This window comes from Paralichthys olivaceus, chromosome 12 (genome assembly GCF_024713975.1).
Source record: "Paralichthys olivaceus isolate ysfri-2021 chromosome 12, ASM2471397v2, whole genome shotgun sequence".
Lineage (NCBI taxonomy): Eukaryota > Metazoa > Chordata > Actinopteri > Pleuronectiformes > Paralichthyidae > Paralichthys > Paralichthys olivaceus.
In genome coordinates, this window is record NC_091104.1 from 21,527,148 (window position 1) to 21,553,019 (window position 25,872).

Consider the following 25,872-nt stretch of genomic DNA (forward strand, 5'->3'; position numbering starts at 1 on the left):
TGCATCTCCTGTTATGGACTCCAACGTTATCAGACCCAGCTCATTTAAATGGGGGAACAAATCTACATGAAACAGATCAAGGACAAACTACAGTAAGCAGAGCCAGTCACTAATGATAAGTATCTTTTTTATCGTTTTCTATGGGCGAGGGGATAAACGAGATCCCCATCGGCTGACAGTTTTTTCCTCCTTTCTGTTCTCTTTGCTGTGATCAGCCTCTGATGATTAGGGTGAAGGTGTGCAGTCACTTTTCACAACCTGGAGATATCATCTCTCTGATTTGCATAGGTATGCAAATGTTCCAGGTTCCAATTGAGTTGTTGAGAGATCAGTGATATAAGTTGGTGCGTGCATGTGTGTGTGTTCCCTCCCCTTTTGCTGCCTACTACAGTATGTAGGTCAATGTTTTTGCTGCCTGTGTTCCTTGTCTGATTGATATGTACTGTATTCAAAGCCAGATGCTAATGCAGTAGGAGCCAAGTTATTTATGATGCTACAGGGAGTCTGCTGATGCTGTACCAGGTTTACAGGCAGGGGTTTCATTACCCTTTGTCACTGACTGATGTTCTTTTATATTGTGACTCTATATTTTCTACTGTTCTTTGTCGAACATATATAACTAGGTGTGGTATTCAATTAGCAAACTTGTTGTGTTATATTATTTTCTGATTTTGCATGTGGCATGTGTATTGATAGTGGACGAGGGACATTCTTCAGGAAGATTTTTGTGCATTTTGGACAAATACAATATTAATTAGGATTGAATAAACAGTTGACCAGCGATCTGTAGTAGTCAGAGTCAGCAGAGTGTGTGTGTGTGTGTGTGTGTGTGTGTGTGTGTGTGTCTGTGTGTGTGTGTGTGTGTGTCTGTGTGTGTGTGTGTGTGTGTGTGTGTGTGTGTGTGTGTGAGCGTGAGGGGGAAGTCTCTGGACCGTGTTTTGCACAACTTCTTCTACGTCCTCAGATAAGCAACAGCAGTGGTCGGTAATTGGGTCAGACCTCTGGTCAAAATTATATTCACAGGAATCACAGAAACTGATCTCCATCATGAGCACATTCACAGAATCACTTCGTCTTATCAAGTGAAACCACATAAATTGAAGAATTAACACAGTAAATCTCTCAAACGAATAAATGAGCCACACGTGTAAACAATAATACAGCTAAATCAGTCTCATTTCATAAAAAAAAAAAAAAACTTTAAATACTTCACTACAGATAAACCAGGTGGGATGAACACAAAGTTTTCTCATTTCACTCTTCACCATAGAACCTTTGTATTCCAGCACACAAACAATAAAAGTGACAGTTCATTGTAGTACAGTTTGAGCAGGACTCACTAATGATAAGGAATAATTCTCCAGAGCACTAACACAGGACAAGAGAAGAGAACATTACAAACAGGCAGGTTTACAACGGGCTCTCAACTTGTATTTTTAATTCTAACGGCATGGTGGAAACATTTTTGGTCTGTAGTGCTGTGTGCTTTGATGTCTGTGTGAAGAAATATTGATGTTGAATTTTCTTCTTCCTCTTTCTTTCTTCTTTTTTTCTTTCTCTCTATCTGTTCTTCCTTCTGTCCAGCATCCTCACCTGGTCCGAACATCACACTGGAGGGTCAGTACAACTGTCACGAGGGACCTGGGATCCCACTGGACAAACTGTGTGACTTCAATACAGATTGTCCACTCGGTGATGACGAAGGCGACCTGTGCCGTGAGTACACAATGATACGAGAACACAGCTAGCTGTTGATACAAATGTGCGAGAGGAAAGCTCATGTTTCAGCAGTCCTTCCTGCATTCAATGATGGATCAAAATAGATTGGAACATGGTCAGTCCTTGTGAGTCATCTTTAATGAAGCTGTTGCATCCTGCACCACAGTGCAACAACCGAGCATCTGCGTGAGCTGAGGCTCAGGGAAAGGCAGAAAAAAGTAGCCTATGCTTGGTTAGCATTTTTTACCCTTGACATATTCCATGGTTGTTATTTCTACCTCTTTGCACATTTGTTTTCTGCTTTTCTGGAGGCCTTGGAGAAACATTAGCCAAGTGTGCTGACAAGTGAGGTCCCTGTAGGCCCTGCTGTATGTGTGTGTGTGTGTGTGTGTGTGTGTGTGTGTGTGTGTGTGTGTGTGTGTGTGTGTGTGTGTGTGTGAAAGCGATCATCACATTTTTACTCCTACCTGCATGCATGCAATTTCACATTGTTTTCACACCCACAGTTTAGAGTTCAAACCCTACCACTTCATACCGCTGCTTTAGTTTGATTTGAGTTCTTCACCCATATCAAACTGACCAGAATTGATCTGCTCTTGGAGACAGTGCAGGGCAGCCTCCCATGTGGCTCTTATTAAAATGATGGCTGCTCCCTTGTGCTCATAGTTTTGCTAACTATGGGAGCTGAGAGATAAGAGGGTAACGAGAGTGAAAATCTCAGACAGGCACTGTTTCTCTTTATACTGCAGAAGGACTTATCAGTGCTAATTGGTCTGAGAGGCAAACCCAAGGGTATAATATTCACTTTGAATGTAGTAAGTGTGTGTGTGTGTGTGTGTGTGTGTGTGTGTGTGTGTGCGTAGCCAAAATGTGATATTTCAGCATAAATACCATTAGGTAAAACACAAAGTAGGCTTTTTACACATTATTGACTTATACAGTGCCATAAATATTTCAGAATTATGAACCTAGTGTTTACACCACTAACAAACAGAATGGAAAATGTGGTCGAAGGCTACATTTATATTATTATGTTTTCGTTTAAAATAGCATCAACTCTGCTTTGGATACGTTTGGCGTCCACACTACTAAAGTCATTTAAGTTTTAGTTTGAAAACTCCCAGGTTGTTTTTTTCGGGCAGAGAGATATTTTGAAATAATGACTTAGACACTCACAAAGGATTCAACAGCATCCCATCACAATGTGCATTTAGCCTCGGCTACCAGTGTAGAGCAAATCATGCCAAATGGACATGGATTAAACTGATGCATGGACAGAGGTTTCAGTTTTACAACTTCAGTTTTTAAATGAAAGTGTGATCGTATGGATTTAGCCCATTACTTGACACAGACTGATCTCGTAAGGACCGGCTCACTGCTGTGGGAAATGTTTAAGGTCTGACACTCTTTTCCTCTGCATCTCCACACGTTTTCTACAGTCTGTCGTCATAATACCGACACACAAGGACCAGATCTCTCTGTCTCTCAATCTGATCTATAAATAGTGATAACCTTTATCTTTCTTCTACAATGGGACTGACCACCCATAGATAATTCATCAGACCACAATGAGCCATTCATTTGTTTTTCTTTCCCTCACACACAGAACACTCCAATGCTTTGTGCTTTGTATTTATTCCATTTTCATCTGCATCACTCTCCACAATCACCCCCCGCTATACCCAAATCACATAGTGTTCCCTCTCTGATACCGTATTCTCTATGATCTATCCACAAGTCATCCTCATCCGATTTGATCTATTTAAATCCTTCATAAGCTGTGCCCAGGCTCATTAACAGGGAAAAGTGAGAGAGTGGCAGGAGGAACAAACTTGGCTTGTGTCAATCACAAAGATTCCTGACATATAAGAAAAATCGAGTCCCTGTGGATCTGCCTCGCCATCCCTTCCTCAGCATCGTTATGCATAAACACATCCTGTGCTCTTTGAGTCACAGTTTCCTCTGGTTGATCTTATCTGGTCTAAATTCTGCAGGCACCCCACTGCTTTCCAACACTACAGTTTCCCTTGCAACTACAGAGAAATGCTGCTTCGCATCAAAGGTGGATGCAAGTAGGAATTTCAAGTGATTTTTCTTGGAATATCATCTGTGAGTGAGGCCAGTGCTCAGTTTCTCTATGCTGGTTATTTAAATTAAACCTTGCTACTGTAACTACCCAGTCTACACCACATCTCTTCCTGTGCACCTGGGAATTTTTCTCAGGATAAACTAATAATGGCAACCATAATAATTTCACATTACAACACTGTAATTGAATTTGACAGGATAATAGTACTTCATAATATCTTTATGAATTCTCTGCACGCTTTACTTTGGTAAAGATGTAAAGTAAATTACCTCTGGCACATCATATTTTGACGATGTAATCACGTGAATTCAGCTTTTATAAACTGTGTGCCCTTCTAAATATATCAGGTGACCGACACTCCATTCAACATTCATAAAGAGTAAATAAAGTTCTTGTCACTTTTCATAAAATAGTAAAAGATACTTTTATGTCTGCCTCATTCATTTCTTATTAAATAGTGTCTTACCAGTTGAATCAATTTTGGTGACAAAACTAGTCGATGTGATAATAACTTGGGATGCAAAAAGCCCTGAGAGTGGCACATCTGCACAAATATGTCTGAGATCACATAATCACACACTTATCTACTCATATCAACAGCAAGTATCCAATATATGACACTGAGTCTCTGTGTATGTAGAGCATCCGAGTGGCGCTAACTGGTTTGTGTAATGATGAGAGTGACTCATAACATCACAAGACAGAGGAACACAAAATTCACTTATTACCCAAAATGTCCACAGAGGCCTTAATCTGGTGAGAAAAAACATTGCATGAAAGAACTAATGATTTTCTTCATATTATATAAAGATAAAAATGATGTTTTTATCCCAGTTTCTCTTGTGCTCTTTATCTTTGATATCTGTTGAAAGCCTTTGGAATAATAATAAATGCTTCTAAAACTTATGCCATTGAGAACAACAGCTTTTACTTTCTTTTGTTCCGGAGGAATACCTGCTTTATGATCTCTCCCCAGGCCAGATTCTTCCCATTATCTGGATGATGCCATTTCCAAAAAGCACACTGTTATCAGGGCACTTACACATTCTTATAGGTAATGTGGGCTCACAGACACTAGATAAGAAGAACATAAAGCAAATATAAGGTGAAAACTTTCAAACAATGTGAAATGAAACTCAAAACGCAGAGCTCCTCAGTGAGTTGGTAAACTACTGACAAGTTTTAAAACTTAAATGAGGTTTAAAATCACAGAAACAAGTGAAATCATAAAACAGGAATACTTTCCCAATAGGACTATTGTCAATTTACCTTTTGTGCAAGTGGGAAAATATGCCTGTTTTATTTTCATAAAAATGAACCATAGACAACACACATATCTCTGACTCAGCACTGCAATAATTGAGTGGCACTTCTAAATAATCCATGTTATTTAATTTATTTATGTGGCAGGTATTTTCACTCCAGTCCTTTCTGCTGTGTGGAAGTATTCAAGGACAATAGTTTAAACATTTATACTGACACGGGTTCCTTTTTCATGCAGTATATACCCGACTCTTTTATCTTTAAGTGGAGATAAACTGTAAAAGCTTGGAAAGTGGAAAACTCGATCGAAAACTGTGCCTTTGGCAAAAGGATGCCTGTTAAAATATTTGTACCACTTGAGCTGTATCTGATTTCTTTTGTGAATGACTTAAACATTAAACCAAGGAAACTTAAGGAGATTTAAGGAGGGTTTTTTTTTTTTACACACATTTGTCTTTCAATTGTTGACTCATTGACCAATTGCACCCCAAAGACCCAAACCCTCACCTTAACTATCAAAACTAAATACCTAGCTTTAGCCCTGACCCTTGTATAAGCTGCCTGAAAATAAGAAAAAAGATCCATCAGTTTCAAATGATGCAACCATCACTGCTCACCTCCATGCATACATTATTGTTAAACATGACAGCCCCCAGGCGGGAGCACACAGGCAAGAGTTTCTGACAGCTACAAACATCACAATGGTGGATGAGGTTGTGATAATGTACCCCTTAAGAAGTATACAAAAATGGCTACGTCGTAAATGTGCACTGCTGAGTTATTTAAATATACCTTGAGACATCCCATCGAGCAAAGAATTGAAAGATTCTCCCCATCAACAGCATCTCCACTTCACTTACTCATGGACTTATTGTGGGTATTTGAAAAAAGCATTGCAGCATAGTCCTCTGCTTTTCTCTACTGTCTCTACTGTTCAATTCACATTGACTTCCTGTCCAATCTCCTCCCGACTGTTCTGCAGTAACTGTGTGTTCCTTTACCCCGCCCCCCCCCGACACGACAGTTCTTTATATTTTCTGCTCCGGTTTTTTATAGGCCAATCTCCCACTGCATCTCAACTCCAGTTTTAACCTTTGAGCCATTAGTGTTCACCCCCTGCAAGCCTCTCTCCTCTCAACCTCTTCGCCTTCACTGTCACTCAACTCCTTGATGCCCAGTTCCCAACCCATCCCTGTCCTTTTCTTATTTGGCAGTTCGACTGTCAGTGTTCACTCCATTCTCATCTCTTCCAAACCCCCCCCTGCAGAGCCTGTCCGCTCATTATATGCCCTCCTTACCTTATCATCTCCTCCTGCCCTCCCTTTATATATTCTCTCTCCTGTCTCTCTCCAGGCCACTTTCTCAATGGCAGCTACTGCTCTTTCGAAGACGGCGAGTGCAGCTGGCAGCCAATAATGGGCCGCCGTCTCTCCTGGAGAAGAGTCCAGTCTCCAGCCAAGGCTACCAGACAGAGCTGCCCATCATCAGGTGGCTCATGCACGTCTGCTGCACTTATAAACTGTTGTACTGATCAGAGAGTTGCAGTATCTCAGTGTTAATGCCTTGTTATGAGTGACTTCAAATAGTAAAGCAAGACTAAGGCATTTTAAACTAATAATCTTGCAAAAAAAACATTTTATGTGGAAAGATAAACACCACCTCTGATGTGTCAGACATGTTCTTTTTCAGAGCTGCGCTGCTCCAAATGGAATTCCACTGGGTAAAAGCTCCAGCACATAAAGTCTGAGTCCTACATCTCGAGTTTGTCCCTTGATGAGATTGTAAAGTATTGGTTTGTTGGTGCTTGTTTTTGTTCTCAGCTATTTACATAAATATCTGAGGTGGTGTGGGGGAACTACAAATTGTAATTTTATTTGTAGGTTTTTTTTCAAATGTTTTTATTTTGTTTGTTTTTTTTATAATTTCATAAAAGTCCTCTAAAAGGACACAAATTGGACATTAACTGTATTGTTTGTAACTGTCGCTCTGTTAAACTGTGCTTTTACTTCAGTATCAGTAAGATTGATCAAGTTGTGGATCAAATTAGAGCCCAGGAAGAAAAGTAGGAACATGCCAAACAGTCCGACTCACTAATGGTCACGGTTCAAATCAAAACCTCAACATGTATTGCAAAACACCATGCACAGATTTAGAGTGAATAATTGTATTTTATTTCTGACAGATTTCATTCTGTATGTTTGTGTGTTAAAGGTGCTACATTCAGTGTGGAGGGAGGCCAGTCCAAAGGTCAACGTGGCTCAGCAGTACTCAGGAGCCCTCTCTTCCCGCCTCCTCTCAGAAACTCTCCGTGCACGGTGAGCAGAGTAGAGTGTGTTGTTATCCATTACTAACCAGTACATATTCATTCTCACACAGAAGTAAAAAAGCAGGTTTTTCATTTTGAGCTGATGACTACACTGAAATTACAGTCAGCAACATCAGCTTCAGTTGGGTTTCAGTTAATTCTTGGATGTGTTAAAAACACGTCATACCTACAGTATCCAGTTATAGCACCAGTTATTACACCCCCTACAACTCCTTAAAAAATATTCAAAAGTTTTGAAAAAGTTCCCCTCATAGCTTAAACATTCACTCATTATCTACCCACCACTATGCCGATGGAGGGGTGGCTGAAGTGTTTGAGTCGACGAAACACTTCTGGAGTCTCAGGGGTAAACAGTGTTGCAGCCAAGGTGACCCCTTCTTCAGACCTAATAAAACAACAGAAAAAAAACACAACATGCCTCCATACTGCTATGGATGTCGGGGGCTGGCAGAAACTTGGATGACAGCACACGAGCAGCGCCATGGCTGGAAACACTCAGCCATGGTGCTGACTGTTTATTTCACTCAAAATATCTTAAAATGCTAATGTTAACATGTTTTAAAACGTGATTTTCCTCAGAAGGGGACTTAATAATTGTATTGCAAAATGATTTACTTCACATTTAGAAAGAAGACATTTTGAGGATGAGGAATAACAATACAGTATAAAGATTCTAGAAAATGCTGGTGTTATAGCTATACAATGGCTGGACTTGCTGAAGTCTGACCTCCTCCAAAGTAAATAAGGGGCAGGACATTTATAGTACAGTAATATATCACGATAACGAACACAGTGTGCTCCGATAATCACCAGAAGAGAAACATGGACTCTTTTCAGTTATTGTTATTGTTGTAGACGGCTATTTGGAATTTGATATGTTAATTAATTTCAGTTAGAGCTCAAAATGTACCAAGACATGGATGGATGGATGGATGGATGGATAATTGATCTCAGGGGAAATTTAGGATGGGTTCATAGGTTAACATTATGCCATCTGCACGTATGCAGATATCCTAAGACACTGAGGTTAACCTTGTCAATCATGGCTCACATCTTCTCATCTGTTTGCGATAATATAAGAATTCATACATTATTCAGATCACGATACTTTCAGAGCAGATCTCCTGGTGAAGAGGTTGTGTCCTTGATTGATGCAGTTGCATCCAGCATTTAGAGTAACATTTGTGAATCTAATATTGCTCTGTACAGCGACCTTTGGCCCTTTGCTTGTTTACTTTGCACATTTAAAAATGAGGCAAGGAGCGATGTAGAGTTAGAGTGGGTGAGACAGACATGAGGGATGGAGGTGGGAGGGATACCGGGAAGGTCAAGAGGTCAGAAAACAAGATAATAAGACAGACCTAGGGGATATAAAGTTAATCGTAACTTGAAAATATGCAAGGAAACTTTCCACAAGGAAGAAAAAGGACAACAATAAAAAATTAATAGGCTTATGTTGCTGCCTCTCAGGTGTGAATTAGAGGCAACGTTTGTGGACCGCGGTGGAAGGAGTTCCCAACACTGTGGCACGTGGCCAAAGATTAGCCATGATTCCAGATTACCACTCTAAATCCTTCTCTCTACACTGAACTGATGCTGTTCAATCTAGCCTGGCTGCTTGGAAAACTACATTGAGGATATTAGTTTTGGGTATTAGCTACAGACCACATTCACTTTCATGCCGTGCCCAGTGTGCGCTGTGCACTGCCTGTAATCTCGATATTTAAACGGTCACCATGTGGTTTCGCAGTTTGACGATAAGCACCACAACCTGCTTTTGACAAGCACAGAGAAAGTACTCGGCGTAAATGTGGTGAATTCTGCTGTCTGGATGGTGTCGTCGCCACGTGCACTTCTATCAGGCTTAAGCCAGAATCTGTTCCGCTTAAATGGTGAAGCCAGAATTATGTTCTTGGCTCCAATAAAATGCTGTAGAGGGACATGGTCACATCCCATGCTTGTTAGCAAGCTTTAGATTCAGACTTCCTTTTACTATTTAATTCTAGCTTTGGTCTGTGTTGTTTAATTATATGCATGTTTACACCCACCATGTCCCTCCTGGAAACAGTGAAATGTGATTTGTGCAAAGCTGTGCAGAAGCATACAAAGAAAAACAGCCCAAAATCACTATCCTGGTTAATTCTGTTGATCTTAGAATAATGAGGTCTGACTAGATGCAGTTTTAAGTTCACACCTTTCTTGACTGATAAAGCCCTGGCTGTTTTTTATTTTTCAAATCTAAAATATTCAAAGTTCAAGGTGTCATGGTATTTTATATTCAGACATTATGTGCCTCAAAAATCTGAACTTTGTGCTAACCTATTCTGCTTTCTAAATCGTATTCAACTTGTGTTGTCAATTTGTAATTCCAACTCACTTCAACAGGTGCGGTTCTGGCTGTGTTCCAGAGGCTTACAGAATTGGTCGCTGTCTCTGTGGATCATGGAGAACAGTACAGGTCCTGAGGAACAGCGCAGACTGTGGCATTCAGCAAGTGAACCCAAATCTGAAAGGGGCTGGAAACTCATCGTAATTCCTCTTTATGGGCTCGCAGACTGGTACGACAAACGTGCACCTATTTCACCATATAAGACACAGTGTGGATAATATCAAGGCTTTGTGTTCAGACCATCTGAAGACATCAAGCTGGTAGTTTCAATCTGAAACAGCATTCAAGTGTGATCCTAACTAGAGAGACACACAGATGCATACCTCCAGCAAGGGCAATGCCCTATCTAGCCATTAAAACAAAAATTCCTGTATCTGCCTTTTTATATGGATTTGCTCCAAAATTAAATGTTTTTTTACTTGGGCCATACCTTACCCCTCCAGACATTTTCACTGAAATTGGTTCAGTAGTTGTTGAGGTTATCCTGCTGAGGGACAAACAAACATGTAGCAGTGAAAACATAACATCCTTAGCGGAGGTATAACAAACCTCAGACGCATTCCCACTTATAGTTAAGTGCTCCCACAGCAAAGAAAGCCTTAAGAAACAGAAACAAGGCGTCTTCTTCCCTCTTTTTTCCACCTCTCCTTAATGCAGATTTTCAAAATTTACATTCCATTTCCCGGGAAACATTTCCTCTCAACTACACAAAATTAATGAATCCCATTGGGACTCTAGTCTTATACCATGTACCGTCTATGTGTACGGCTGTGCAAAATATTCTCCTCTGTTTTTATTCCACCAAAGGTAGAAATCAATACACAAGGCTCTACCCACCCTACTTGCCTTCCAATTAGGTATGGCCCTGCTTTCCCCTTCAAGAAGAGAGAAATTAAAACAAAATAGCATTAAACAAGAAAAAAGAGAAACATCAGACAAGGCATTTCATCTCTGTTTGCCTGACTGGGGGTTTCTTGGCCATTCAAGCTTGGATAATCCTGCCCCCCCAGAGAGTGATTAATTTTTGATTCCTGGGTTATGTAGTCAGCTGTGCTTGTGCTCTTAATTAGAATGTCATGTTCGTAACCACTAGGTGAACCTGCCAGTCTTTGCTCAGTGACCTTTGTAGAGCTTAAATGGAATCAGAAACACAGCTTTAAATACAGGACAGGTAGTGTGTGTTGACTCTGCCTGAGTGTTTCTGGTTTGAGACCCTCTGAGGTGACGGCAGGAATTCAGAAACAACATGACCCATCACATTCAAAGGTCCAGTGTGTAAGATTTAGGTGAAAGGGATCTATTGGCAGAAATTTAATGTAGAATAATCCTCATAATGTTTGTTTCATCTAAATTGTATGAATTGCAGTTTTCTTTACCCCAGAAAAGGCCCTTTATATTCAAATACTTTACATTTACATCGGGGGGGTCCTCTCTACGGAGCCCGCCATGTTTTTTACATTAGTCCAGACTGGACAAACTAAACACCTTTTGAGTTTTTAAGACAACTGAAGCTACAACAGTTTATTTTTCAATGTTTGGAAGGAGAGGGTGAGGTGAGAGGTGTTCAGCTGCAACATGCAATTTCAACACTAGATATCACAAAATTCTACACACTGTACCTTTAAGCAACAAGTGTCCTATAATCCATGATAGGTTATTGTCTGTTACAGCTGCACTCACTTATTGTGAGCATCCCTGTCTTAGCGCTAGAAATATAAGAACAGAATCATGAGATAGTGATACATGCAACTACAAAACCATTCACACTGCAGTGGAAATGTCTTTGATTCCCCGAATGTGATATCTTGGGAGATGTAATTTTTCCATTTCTTGCCAGAGAGTTAGATGAGATGATTGATACCACTTTTGTGTCTGCGCTCTAAATATAAAGCTGGAGCAAGCAGCTGGTTTGGTTAGCTTGGCATGGCATAAAGATGAAGACGCGGGTAAACTGCTAAGCAGGCTCAAAATCTGCCTACTATAGGGCACACAAATTAAGAATTTATATTTTGTTCACTAGTGAGGGGAAGATGGAACGCAACAGTCTGTGCAGCGTCAGCAGTATTGCAGGGTTTGTACTGGACTGCTGTGGTGAGATAGGAGCTGAGCCACAAGGCAAAGCTTCTGAGTCTATCTATGTTTCAACCCACACCTATGGTCACGAGCTAGTGACACAAGAACAACATCGCTGAGGAGCTCAGGCATCTGGAGGGAGCTCGGAGTAGAACTGCTGCTCCATGTCAAAAGAGGACAGTTGAGGTGGTTTGGGCATCTCGTCAGGATACCTCTTGGGCTCCTTCCCTGTAGGGCTTACTGGGCACAACCAACCGAGAAGAGACCCAGGGGGAGATCCAGAACTTGCAGAAGGGACAAAATGTCTAATCTTGCCTGTGAACACCCTGGGATCCACCAGGAAACGCTAGAAAATGTGGCCTGTGAAGGGGGCGTCTGGGATTCCCTAGATGGCGGATTTTGTTAAATACATTCACTTGGGTCACCTATCAACTGGTCCTGGATATAGAACAGGCCAACAGAGAAAATCTTTACACTGAGCTAAGTTAATAATAATTAATATTTAATATTGGTATTTATTAGACAAGTATCAGTCTTTTCATGGACAATAAATCCAGGCAAAAGAGAAACAAAGCATGTCTTCGAAAACGTCAAACTACTGCTTTTAAGACTCAAAACTCATTGTAAATTAACTGCATTTATATTATTTGGAGCTTTTCTAATCTTGACAACCACTCAAGCTTTTCATATCACAAGTCACGTTCACCCATTCACAAACACGTTCATTCAGTGCTTCCATATATAGCACCTCTTTATCACACATTCCATTCTCACACGGCCATCAAGGGCAATTTCATCTCAATGACTCCAACATTCAGTCTGCAGCAGCTGAACAATAATCATCTGATTAGACGCGCCCTACCTCTAAAGACTCAACTCCACCTCATACTGTGGTTGTTTGCCTAAATTATTGTGTCTAAAAGTATTAAACATGAAAGCAGAAATTGTAATCATCCCTGTGTGGAGTCAAACTGCACTTGTTTTGTCTCTGATAAAAGCTCTTGACACTTCAGACAAAGCTGTGACAACATGCACACATTCCAAAGCCACACCTCAGTGCCATTTTTCTTAAAGCACGATTAAGTCTTCCTCATATCATTTTAGTCAGGGGCTATCAAAACCTTTCACAGGTTGTAAGGTAGTTACAGCATCTCTGTCCCTTGGCAGGTTCTGGCTGCAGTTCAGCACAGAGGATGGACCTGGACCCGGCTCAGCTGTCTCCCTTGACAACATCTCTTTCAGTATGGACTGCTTCCTGGCATGTGAGTATTATAAAACTTATGGAGTCTTTCTTTACTCAGATCGGATCTGGGTTGAATTAATGGAACTGACTGATTGCTGGATTGATTGACCATGACAAGCACAATGTGGAAGAAAAGTGGAATACTAAATAAATTAAAAAGTTTTCCCACAGCAATTCAATTAGTAATCAGTACTGGTCTGACTCACACTTCATGTTTTACAGACATAATATAAGATTGAGAGGTAGTTTATGAAGACCACTTTTGATAATTCATCAAGGACTTATTCATGATTTATCCAAGGTTTATTTATAGGCTGAGTTACATTGTTCTTTTCATGCAAATCAATTTAGTCAACTCATCTTTGTCAAGACAATTAAAATACATTTTGAAAATCTTATTGTATCTTATATACTTCTACGTCTTCATTTACAACTGGCATTTGAATGTGTTTTGTATTCAAATTGTGTCTAGATTTGATATTAATTCAACCTGATTACATTAAAACATGGGAACAACGTGTCTCCTGTGTCTATACTGAGATCTCATCTGATCACTCTGTCTCGCTTATGTTACATCCATGTTTATTTACACCTGTACTGTCATGAGGTCGAGGTTTATCTGATCGCAATCTAATCCCCAGAAATGCATTTTAATGTCAGTAGTAAATGGAGAATTACATATGATCAAATGATTGAAAATAAATGAGTTGAAATGATATGTATCATTATGATATTTTTACTGTGTCCTTATTAAGAATGTTTGTGTCCTGAAATGTCAGAACAGTTCAAATCTGGTTGATAAGGTTTTATGTTCTCATATTGCTCTGCAGGCTCATAAATGTCAGACCTCGCACCACCTTTCCAGATAGTTTTGTGTCACAATTGAAATGGTTTATCAGTATAAAAGCAAGTGTAAGCTGGCAAGTCTGCAATCAGAAATGAAAGGTTGCCTCCCCAATCTCTGCATATGTGGAAGAAGCTGTTTGAACACTGACAGAAATAACAATGTCTATACCTGTATATAGCTCATACATATATTTGATACTTTGTGATTCTGGATTATAAAAGAGCCTGAGAGGTTTTCATGCCTTCACGCAGGCATCAGCTGAGGCCCGAGGCATTATATTTTTGAGTTGTCTTTCCGTCTACATACATACATACATAGTCGAAGTATGATTGTCCATCTGTTTTCAAAGAACACAATACTTCAGGAACACTTAGGGGGGACACCCAATTGTATTCATTGATGAACTGATTAGATTTTGGTGGTCATAGTTTATTCTTATTATTCATTATAATGTTCTGCTAAAACACACTCTGACTGTTATTTAACAAAGAACAGACGTGTACAACCACAAGGTGTTTCTTGTTTTATCTAGTTTATATCTCAAGTGAGAAGGTTTTTGTTTAGTATTGGTGACTTTCACCTGGAGAAACCCCAAACTGTTGTTTGTGAATCTGAATCATCCTCCTGCTCTTCTGTGAAATCCTCCTCTCAGAATGATGCATCGAGCTGGAGGAAACGAAAATATGTGACTCAGGACAAACAACTTAATATTTGACAATTACTATAATAATTTTTTTAACACTTTTTTTTACTTTGTATGGCTCATACTCAAACGTAGCCTAGCCCTACTACTCAATTCACTTCTATATTTCACATTAAAAGCAATATGCAGATGTAAAAAGAGCGCACCTCATCAGTACATGTTGCCTCCCCACCCCGAGTTTTCTAGAACTCTTGTCAGGGAAGTTGTTGAAGAATGTTGCTGAGCCTCTCTGATCACATCATGGCACAAATGTGACTGGCACACTCATGGCATTCCTTTAGGTGATATTTGTGAAGAATCTATTCATCAGTCGCAGATATAATCTCAACACTATAAAGTAAAATGCAGTCAGATAGCACAGGTTCATTTGCTTAATCAATGAAATGATTTGACAATTTGATGTTGGTCTTGACAATCTGTATCAAAAAAGGCCGATTGGGTGAGGGATTCTTCATTTATGTCCTCTGGAGCAGGAGCACTGGTACGGCAGATCTGAAGGATCATCTGTCCGAGCTTCTCTCTCTTTTAAGCAAGTTCTCACTGTAGGCCAGGTATCCATTTCCTCCAGGCACACTTGACTCAGCCGCATTTTATCGCCCATCAATCAGACCAGGTGATGGGAGTTTCTGAAGCTCAGCAAAATACATCGTTTCCAGGAGTGATTACTGTGAGTGATTAGTGTGATGGATCCCTGATCATTATGACACAGCCCTTTAATATGTTTTGGTAGGAAAACATACTGCAAACACATTATGCAGAGGTTCAGCCATCCGCGGCCTTTTCCCTACTCTTTTTTAGACTTTAGTGTGAATTATAGTTTGGCAAGCATGATGATGCATCCATTGCCCTTCAGGTCTGGGACCTGGCTGTCAGATTTATCGTTTTATCTTCACCAGCATCATTAAATTGCTTGATTGGATTAGACAGCACAGGAAGTTCATCCTTTTCTCTCTGCCACGTACCATCACTTCTTCTAGGTATATCTGCTGCAGGGAACACAGTAGAGAACATGCTGAAAATGCAGCTCACCTGGTGAGGATAGAGTTTGCAGCAAATAAAAGATGCTGCTATGCAGGCTCCTTACTGTGATGCATTAAAAAAAGGATTCATGTGACTAGCATCTTTTTTTTTATTGATAGCCTAATTAAACATAAAGCAAAACATAATGTATCTTAGATTGAAGATGCACGGAGGCATTTTTATTCTGGAAAAATAGTTGCTGCATTTATGTCAACAGATAATATCAGAGTCCTACTCCGGCCTTTGTGTATAATCCACCAAACAAATTGAACAGTTAAAAAAGAAAAGAGAAACCACACCTCTTAACCAGATGTTATAAACGAACAAATATCTGCAGCCTGATAAAAAAAACATTTTGAAACAGAGTTCAATATGAACTATTGAACGTTGTCCTAGTCAATTATTGATGCTCTGTTTGCACTAGTGTTTGTTATGTTACTCATTTATATTGTTTCATTTATTTATTTTGTTTGGTTAGGTTTAGGTCATTTAGTTACTTGATCAGAGTTTAAAGTATAATTTAAAATTCCTCAGATAGTTTGCAGGGAATCTTATTTAGGGTTTAGTAAAACAAACTACTTAGGCACCAGAAATACTTGGTTAGGTTGAAAGCCAACGGGATCAATCATTCAATTATCAGAGAAAATGGGAAATACATATTAATGTCTGTACAACAAATCACATCTTTTGCATATTAATTACATTGACCTAATGTGTCCTCGATCACAGCCACAACCATCGCTCACTTCTTCACACACTCTAAGATAACAGCTGTGGCAGCTGCTCTGGGTCCTTGACATCACTGCAGAGTTAGTGCAACACTTCTAAAACCAATAATCAGGGGAGATAATTGGATGTGTATTACTGAAGGCAAATTAAAACTGCTTCTTTACTGGGTTTTTCCCAAAACAACGAGACACAAAGCTCCTGTCAGTTTTTATATTCCAGTTTTGTGCTGTTTGTGTCTTGGCTTGGCTGTATTTTTGTTAGCTGTCATGAAAGCTTGTGTAATATAAGTAAGAAACAGGGAAATTTATTCATTTCATTGATTGTGATTTGAACGTGTGGGTGTTAAGAAACAATATGGACCAGTACAGATGCTGTACAAATCCGTGTATTCTCCATGATGACATATTGGGTTCATTTTTATTCAAATGGGGTGTATCACAGGTTTATCAGTTCAAGATCATATTATGAACTCAAAAGTAGAGCATGTGATCAGATAGAGTACAGATAGAAAGCTGCGTCCATTTCCAGGTATAACAATGAGGATAAATGAGCCTTAAGACGTACTGTCAACATGAAACCTCTTTAGTGTGGACATTTCTCAGAGCTATTACAACGTCGAGATATTTTGGGCTCGTGGCTGGGTGGTAACGAGGTGCCCCCACTGTGGCTGGCCCCTGATGGGCTTCAGGTAGCTTATGGCGCCCTGCTAATGAACAGTGACAGCCACGCCGGCTGTTGCCCTGCCCTCTGGTTCACGCTGCTCTGTGGTGGACCTGCTGAGTTCTCCTCTCGCTGCAGCATACCAATGCTGTCCGCTCCGGCTCTGTCTGTTCATCTGCCCTGCTGTAGCATGGTCCACCATGCTCTGAATAACAATGCAGTGAGCCATATTAGTGACTTTGTTGAAGAGATGTGAAAAGTTGCTGACTTGTGTACACATACCATATCTGAGGGTGTTACTTAGAGGGAGACATTGTTGTGTAGAGTGCTTCCACAGGCTAAAACAATCAAACATACTGCAGTCATTCAAAATCTCTATCTATATCAAAGCTCCTTAATTTGAGGATTATAGGGCTGCCCAATGAGCTATTGATTTCGATTTTAGTTAAGCATTGTAAAGTTCTTATTAGGCTTTGAAATCAAAAGGTTTTGGTCAAGAAAACCAGTGAGTGTTATTAGACTCCATGTACACCTTTGGTGACAAAATGCAGAATTTTGATCAAGCGGCCATTTACCGATATATAAACTATTACCCAGAGGACCACGGGTGAAATTTCAACACAAACACCAAAAATAAGTTGTTTGCTGTCAATCAAAGTGAGGAGGTTTTCTCTGACCAAACAGAGCACTGCCAAATTGTCGCTTTGCAACCTTTCAGCTGCTGAGGGAGCCCCCTGCCATATTGTCGGAAATGGTGAGGTTTTGGCCTGAGGCGACAGCGGAGCCTGCATGGAGGCCATTTTTTTGCTGTAAATTGATTATAGAGCTCAAGATGAAAAGTTTTGTTTTTGTCCCCTGATACTGCCAGAGTGATGAGAAGACAGGCAGCATTTGTTTTCACCAAGGTAGAAGAAGACACAATGTAGGCAACTCATCAACATGTCACCATTAGAGAACTTGTACTTGAATTTCTGCTTGAAATTCAGCTCAACTCTTTGCAAGGTCACGGAAACAGCATTTGTTCATCAATGGGTTGTTAGTGATTGCAACTTTTTGCTCCAGGAACAGTTTTGACGAGAGAGCAAAGCAAAGCAAGTAAATGGAAATGTTCTCATGGAACCTTTAAATTATACTTTACTGCTGTTTGCCATCCAGGGCTGCCCCATGGAGAATATTAGGAAGGTAAAGTTTAAACAAAGTTTAAAAGGTCAGTCTACAACTTATCTTGCTCAAACTAATCCTCTCAATAGTTCATATTCCATATATATAGGACAAAAAGGACTTAATTGTGTCTAATGTGCACATTTGCAATTCATTGCTTTATTGCCTCAAGTATCTACACTGAGCACATTGAAAGTTTTTAATGAACAGACTGTGATGACTTTATTGGTTTTGATAGACCAAAGCATTGTGGCAGTCTGACTGAAACAGCAATCATTTTTAATGTTCTAAAGCTGACTATGCAGTCCTGGCTCTTTGCGTGGCATGTACTGTATCCACCTTTCTAATAGATATAATATATCAGAGACTGGAAGAAAAGCAGAAGGTCAAGATCTGAAACCATGCCCTTCTTTTGAGTCATACCAGTACATGATGGCAGCATTATTAGCCCTGCAGACCCCAGTAAACCATATCTGAAGTCTTAGTTACACAAAAATCCTCCATCTTCACAGCATCCAACAAAGATCATATAACAACAGAGCCACTGGGAGCTTTTCCTGCAGAACATAGCATCAAAGAAATGAGATGCTGAACAGAATGCTTTAAAGAAACAAGACCTTTCCTTGAAACATAAAGTCATAGATACATTTATAGCAGCTAACCTGAACACTTTTTGGCATCCTAACTCTTAAAATAAGAAGGTGATATCACACAAGGGAAGGAAGCAGTAGATGATCTTATATGCCATTAGTAAACAACAATTAAGTTCATACTTTTAAGGTATTTTGTCCTTGGGAGCATTGTAAAAGTGATCTGTCATTTCAGAACTTTCTCAGGTAAATACAGGAATACTATTTTGTTGTGTCCAGTTGGCAATGATTGTTCCTGTACCCTCTGCAGTCCCTGTTCAGGTGTGGCAGCAGATTCGTCTAACACCACTCAGGTCAGCCTTTTACAGCACTGATTGCACATCGAGGATCTAATCAAACGAAGTCATTCTGTTCAGTGATTCAATTGAGGGGACCATGGGAACTCCTGTTTCTTCACCTCTACTAAAAATAGAGAATGGGGACAGGTGACTGTTTTATTCCAGGTCAGCATTCATCCAAGATAGTAGTTTAAATGAGTCTCCCCTGCTTTACAATCTTTTTTGGGAAAACAGGTTTCTCTGTTCTGAGCCATCACAACCACTCAGCCAGCCTTTTGCCTGGACTTAATTCTGAACTTGAGGGGAAGGGATCACAGTACCAGCAAGCTTATGATCTCAGTCCTGGGAAAGCAGTGAGGCTGCAGGCTTGATGGATTGCTCCAAAACCCCAGACTGAATGGGCTTACACATCTACTGTAGGGGAGGAAAGGGAAGGGGAGAGATACAGAGGAGCTACATGTTATGCATCCTACTCTCTCTGTACAGCCATTGGTGGTACAAATGATAGAATGACCCCTGCTGGTGGTTCTGCATTTTTCTGTGCCAGTGAGGAGTCTGCAGCTGCTGTGCTTACGCAGCTCCCTAGTCTAACAGCAACATGATTGCATTGCTTCACACAAAGGAGAGAAAGCAGTCTTTTCACTAAATGCATTTTTTTCCATTTTCAGCCAATGGCGAATTTCCTCCAGTGGTCACCAGCACAACCCAGCTGCCATTTAAACCAATCACCAATACTACAGCCACGTCCTTTGGGAGTCCTGAGACAAAATTCCCCACCACAGATTACTGTAAGTATGAGCTTTACTGCCACAGTCAAACTGAAAATGTGAGTTACTCTCAGATGTGAATACCTTTTGCCCTGGAGGAGAATATTCTCCTCTACATATCTGTTTCTCCTTCTGTCTCTCTTTGTCTTTCCTGCTCTCTCTCACGCTCGCACATCAAACTCACTCACACCATCGCCTGCACGCATTAATGACACTCAATTATTGTACACGTGCTGAGCGTGGCACAATGCACGGGCTGCAACAAAGTACGTGTGCCCCCTACTGGTCTGTACCATGGCACATCTGTGTGAATGCCGCAGAGATTTCCTTTGACATTAAATGGAGCAGGACAGGCAGTTTTGAAGAGTAAAATCCTCTCATTTTGTTTCCTGAGAATGTCAGTGAAGCCAGTTACACAGACTTGACATTTTCAACCTCATACTCTCACCTCCACTGTTTCAAAAAAGTAAGGATAGCAGAGGATCAATTTCTAAATTTAAAGTCCTAAGCTTGAGTTACGTTCACATCAAACCTGCTGTAAAACACATTTCTTCAGCTATTAGCTTTTAAGTTCTCAAGGCACACTGGAATATTTGAGGCTTCTATGCTCATAGATATTAGGTATTTCCAATTTAGTGTTCCACTGGAAATGATCCTTATTTCTCAGAGATAATTTGCTAAATCTGTTGACATCACACTTTTTATACGAAGGCTGAACAGATGGGAGGTTCTTCTCAGTCTGTGACTTTCACACTAGTTCTGGATTCCAGAGAGATGATTTGTCTTGACTGTTTAACACTCTAGCATCATAATTGCATTCATCTTTATCTTGGTTTGTCTGATGTATAATACTTGGAACGCCAGTATTATCAGTAGATAATATATCGTTATCCAATAACCAAACTATAACAAAAATAGCCAAACTATCTGACCAGCATTACTCTTAATTTTGATTCTGTCTGAATTCAGCCAGAACAATCAGAGCGGTCAGATATTTCTCTGACTGTCGTCCTGCACTGCAGATTTAACATAGAGCATTCAATCTGCTCAACAGCCGCTGGAAAGGGCCGACGAGAGCACTCGAGCAAACGATGCCTGACAAACCACAAAAAGCTGGGTGATGGAGGGACACAATAGGCAAAGCTTAACAGCAGCCCAGAGTGGAACTATGCTGACTGTTGCCTCGGTGTGCCCTGGACCTGATGCTAATATGTGGCTCTTTTTGAGCAGCAACTTGTCTGATTGAATGTCTGTGATGAGGGTCACACTTAAATTCTGAACACAGAGCAGCATATTCATCTCTTCAGGGTTAAACAGGGATAGTCAGAGATCACATCATCATGTTCGCCCAGCCAACGTGATTTGATAATGTTGCAGGATGTTGCACTGAACTGGAACCATAGGCGTTGGTCAACCTGCAAACAAAGGCTATTCAGGCTATTGAGAGTATTTTCCACTGGAACATTATGAGGAAATTCATTATTATATAAAGAACATGTCATATCGGAGAGAATCATGAAAGGCTATTTTAATGTGCTTACACAGGTAATACTCAGTATGGTTACATCAAAAAGCCAGCAGACTGAAATCTCTGAGAAACACGGCACTTTGAGATCACCCTTGTAATTATCATAGATATTAACTTGGGGGAGAAAAAGTGGAACATGTTCTTATTCATTGGCCATTTCAAAGAAAGCCTTGAGCGGTTAACATTCGCCAAGCGTCTCCTTTCTCCCCTTCTGGATTTGATGCTTTGACGTCTGTAGGGCAGGACGGCAAGTCTGATGAGAGTTTTAGCTCAGCAGACCTGTCACTCCAACAAGGCTGTCTTCTTCCCTCGACACGCTCAATGATTAACCCCACCAGGCGTCAACATCTCTTGTCTCCTCTCACTCTCTCCTTCATCCTTCCATTCTTTCTGAGAGGAGCATCTGGACCTAGCACTTCTAGTTTTCCTCTTTTCCTCCATTTGTTTACCATTTCATTATTTTATAGACAGTCTGTTAGGTTCCATTACTGCTCTTTCATCCCCTGACTTCACTTCAGTCAGCATTCGCCTTAATCTCATTCTATTGTCCCACTTCTTGCTCTTACGCTTTATTTCATCTCCTTCACCGTAACTTCACCTTCATTTTTCTCTTTCTTCTTGTCCTTTGCCCTCATCTCCATTGATTCCCCACTATTCTGGCAACAGACACTTTCATTTCTCACCACTGCTCCGCTGTGTGGCACCCAGCGCTCACTGCTGACTCATCAGTTGCTTTGGGGGGAAGTGAAAAAGTCAAACTAGATGAGGCTGCTTCCCTTTCTTTCTGTGATTACCTCTCCTGATGGGAAAGGAATGCGTCACTAACCTCAAAATCAGCTCTGGGCCTATTTTTCTCTGGCCATTAGTTGTATGAGACTGTGTGAGACTGTGTGTGTGGACAATGCACACAAATCACCTTCACGAAGCTACAAAATGTTACTACAGTTTCACCTCATCTGCATGTGGATTCAAAACCATAAGCTCCTTAGACAGACAGCATATTTTCACTTTAAGGTGTTCCACTTCTGTTCATATAACAACAAAAAAAAAACTAGGTTATGCAGAGTAAACTGGTATCAAATCAAAAACAGAAGGCACAGTGAATGAAGCAATCTGATTGGCCCTTGAAAGTAAATGACAGCAGATGTCAGTCCCTGAATGCTGCATGCAGAAAAGGCGTTTTGGCCATTACACGCTTGCTAATTAGCTACACAAAGAAGACGCGAGTCTGTGCCTCATTGTTTACTTTTGCATCAACACTGCCATGCGGCAATCAGTGAGCTAGTTGCTGTTGCTCTGGATTTTGGAGGGAGAGGACAATAGTCAGTAAGACAGATATTAGACTGATAACGAGCACTGTCATGCAAAAGGTTTTGTAATTAATTGGACTCTGCTGCTACATAAGCTTTGTGTTTAGCATTCACATCCATTCATGGCGTGCCAGCCTTGATCCATCTTTCTAATGGTCAGACCAAGGAGGACAACTGTCACCGGATAAGGAGGATACATGCTAACAGGGAAAAGCGGTGTAGAATAAAAAGTCTCTACATGAAGTTGTCTTTTAAAAGTAGAATTTTATTTGAAATAATGAATATAAAATGAAATACTGGTGAAAACAAAATTAAAATTAAAAAACAAGGATCATATCTATATACTAATTCCACAAATCTGTCAGTCTAAATTGCTCTCATATGGTGGGAATTGTTCATCTCATCTGCTTCACGCTTGGCATTTGTATTGTCTATCACCACAGGCCAAACAAACAGTCCGTTCCAAACAGGCAGGTTTAAAACGGACACATTTGTCATTTTTCATGTCAATCAGACAAATGTTTCTAAGCATGAAGAAGGCAAACACAATCAGCTAAGGTCTAAAAACAAAACATTCAAATTAGAGGATGTATGAATCTGAACTTAATCAAATAGCAGGTTTATAAAACACGCCCTCTTGTACTGAGTTATGAATTTCTGAGCACTGTCCATCTGTCCGGCTGAATGTCAATCTGTCTGTTGCAGCACACAACGTCTTTGACATTGCTCATTATTCTGTCACAAAACTGAAAGAATCTAAATGGCTTCATTCTGGCAAGTTAGAAAACTCATACTGCCGCATTACTTCCTGCTCGTTTGCTTGTTACAGATTGGCCTTTGTCATTCACAGAGGATGAGATGTTTACCGTTATTGTTTTAATAGTGTGCAGAGAAGATAAAGACAGCTGGAACGTTTCTATCAGTGGTGCAATACAATCAGACATGTTCTAAGCTGTTACTCTCTCCCTTTGACTCTTTGTCTCTTTCTTTCTCTTCTTATTCGGCTCATGTGGAACAATTTGTCACTGATGACAGTGTGTGCAGCGTTGGCCCTCTCTCTGATGGAGGCCAGTGTTTGTTATGATGATGGCATCGCACCTGTGGCAAAGTTCACTGAAAAGCAGATTCATATAATAGTCAGGCAGAGTCAGTCTCCCCAGGGATGTGTGTGTGTGTGTCTGCGTGTATCATTATGTGTAGGGGCTGAAGGGCGTCACACCACTTATTAGAGAAGACTATCATCTGTGAGAGCGGCACATCTTGTTTTTGTTTGTTCTGCCAAGTGCCTATCACGGGCTCATTACACCATTGGTGTGTGTGTGTGTGTGTGTGTGTGTGTGTGTGTGTGTGTGTGTGTGTGTGTGTGTGTGTGCGTGTGCGTGCATGCGTGCGTGCGTGTGTGTGAACTAGCTCATATCAATGGCCCACTGAGATCTATCAGCCGGGGTGAAGTGTGAAACCAAGCGCACCCTGGGGAGACGGGAGAGAGAAATCGAACGAAAGACTTGGTTACTTTCAACAGCAGCAGTGCTAATGTCAGGAAGTCAAGCTCACTCCACAAAACAAGGACCTCATTCATATCAAATGACTAAGAATTCACTCCAAGAACTCTAATTGACTATATAACAGACTATCTTTCTCTTTAGCATGTTCTACCGTAACTGATTGCCATCTCCGAGTAACCAATTAAGTACAGTAAGATTTACGTCTGAAGCACTGTTTGGCTTTAGAGGCTTTTCTGCTCCAGTGATGGATTTATTCCCAGCAGTCCTAACTCTTTTTACTTTGGAGGGTGTTGAAAATACTGACTAGAGGGCTCAATTTACTGCTGCTGAATGGGAGCCAGACAGAACTCTCGTCCCTCCACAACAGTGTTTTTTTACAGTAGGAGTGTATTCGGTAAGACTAGGCTAAACTCCACATCGTTCTGTTTTCCTTAGCGGTGATTCATGGTGTTTCTTTGAAAGTATCAGTCTGTTTGAAATGGTCTCTGCTGGCAGCAATATACCAAACTCAGAAAGGGTTGTTTCTGTGGAGATGAAAAGGAGGTCAGTATGAATTACAAATGTTGCATCACTTAGGAGGCACCCTTCGACCAAACCAATCACGAGGCTCTGACTGACAATTTTGATAACATGCAGTCCAGTCAGGTTGCAGCAGTAATATGTTGTGGTGGTGGCAACAACAACTGGCACTCAGGGTGGCTGTTTTTCATGGCTTTGAAATGATTACATCTCAAAATATGTTTTCTATCCTTCCATCCACTATCCATACCACTTCTCCTTTGAGGGTTGCCAGGAGAGCTGAGGCCGATCCCACCTGACATTGGGTGAGAAGCGAGGTACACCCTGGACAGGTCCCCAGTGTATCACATGGCCAACATACAGACAATTAATCACATTTACATTATGTCTCCAATTAACCCAACCCCAATTTGTTTTGGCCGTTTGACGAAGCCAAAGCACCATAGGAAAACCCACAGAACCACGGGGAGAACATACAAACTCAATACAGACCCAAGGCATGCGTATTAGAGCACCACCGTGCTGTGAACGTGAGATTATTGATAAGAAAAATCTGTTTATTCTCAATTGGTTTATCTCTAGAAAAACACATATGCTAAAAAATGCCAGCTTCCTGTCGTTTTTTTTCTTAATAATTATCAGACTTTTGCAACAGATTTTTGTGAATACCAGCATCTCTATTGCAAGGTTTCAACTTTAATAGGCATTACACAACAGGCAACTTTAACAGCAAATGGTATTCAGATGAGTTTAAGTTACACTGGAGATTTCTCTCATGCCATCCTTCTTTCCTGAGTATCCTGTCATCCATTTAAAATAAAAAGGTAAAACTATGTCTGCATTTAATCACAAACACTATTAAAGTCAGAGGTCACAAAAAAACACCTTGTAAGTTGCTCTGCTGCAGATGCGACTTTGACTTTAGCTCTTCTGCAGAGATGCAACGATCAGCCCTGCTCTGAAATGAATGATAAGTAGTCTCTGAGCGATCACAGCCCGTCTGAGGGAGGAGGACAGGAGAGGGGGGGGCTTCAGTCCCTGGTGTCTCCCTCACTGCTCTGTGTTCACAGGCCTAAAATCAGGATTTAGCACT

At 40.6% G+C, this 25,872-nt stretch overlaps 1 protein-coding gene across 2 annotated transcripts in view; it reads left to right on the plus strand.

The window, feature by feature from the left end:
* alk (ALK receptor tyrosine kinase) overlaps positions 1-25,872 on the plus strand; it is a 340,767-nt gene that overhangs the window by 281,190 nt on the left and 33,705 nt on the right. For both annotated transcript variants that reach the window (XM_020084757.2, XM_069535974.1), the window contains exons 6-11: positions 1,585-1,716; positions 6,425-6,559; positions 7,283-7,386; positions 9,783-9,955; positions 13,027-13,121; positions 19,819-19,938. In XM_020084757.2, coding sequence (XP_019940316.2) covers positions 1,585-1,716; positions 6,425-6,559; positions 7,283-7,386; positions 9,783-9,955; positions 13,027-13,121; positions 19,819-19,938 — 759 coding nt within the window. The remainder of the gene's footprint in view (positions 1-1,584; positions 1,717-6,424; positions 6,560-7,282; positions 7,387-9,782; positions 9,956-13,026; positions 13,122-19,818; positions 19,939-25,872) is intronic.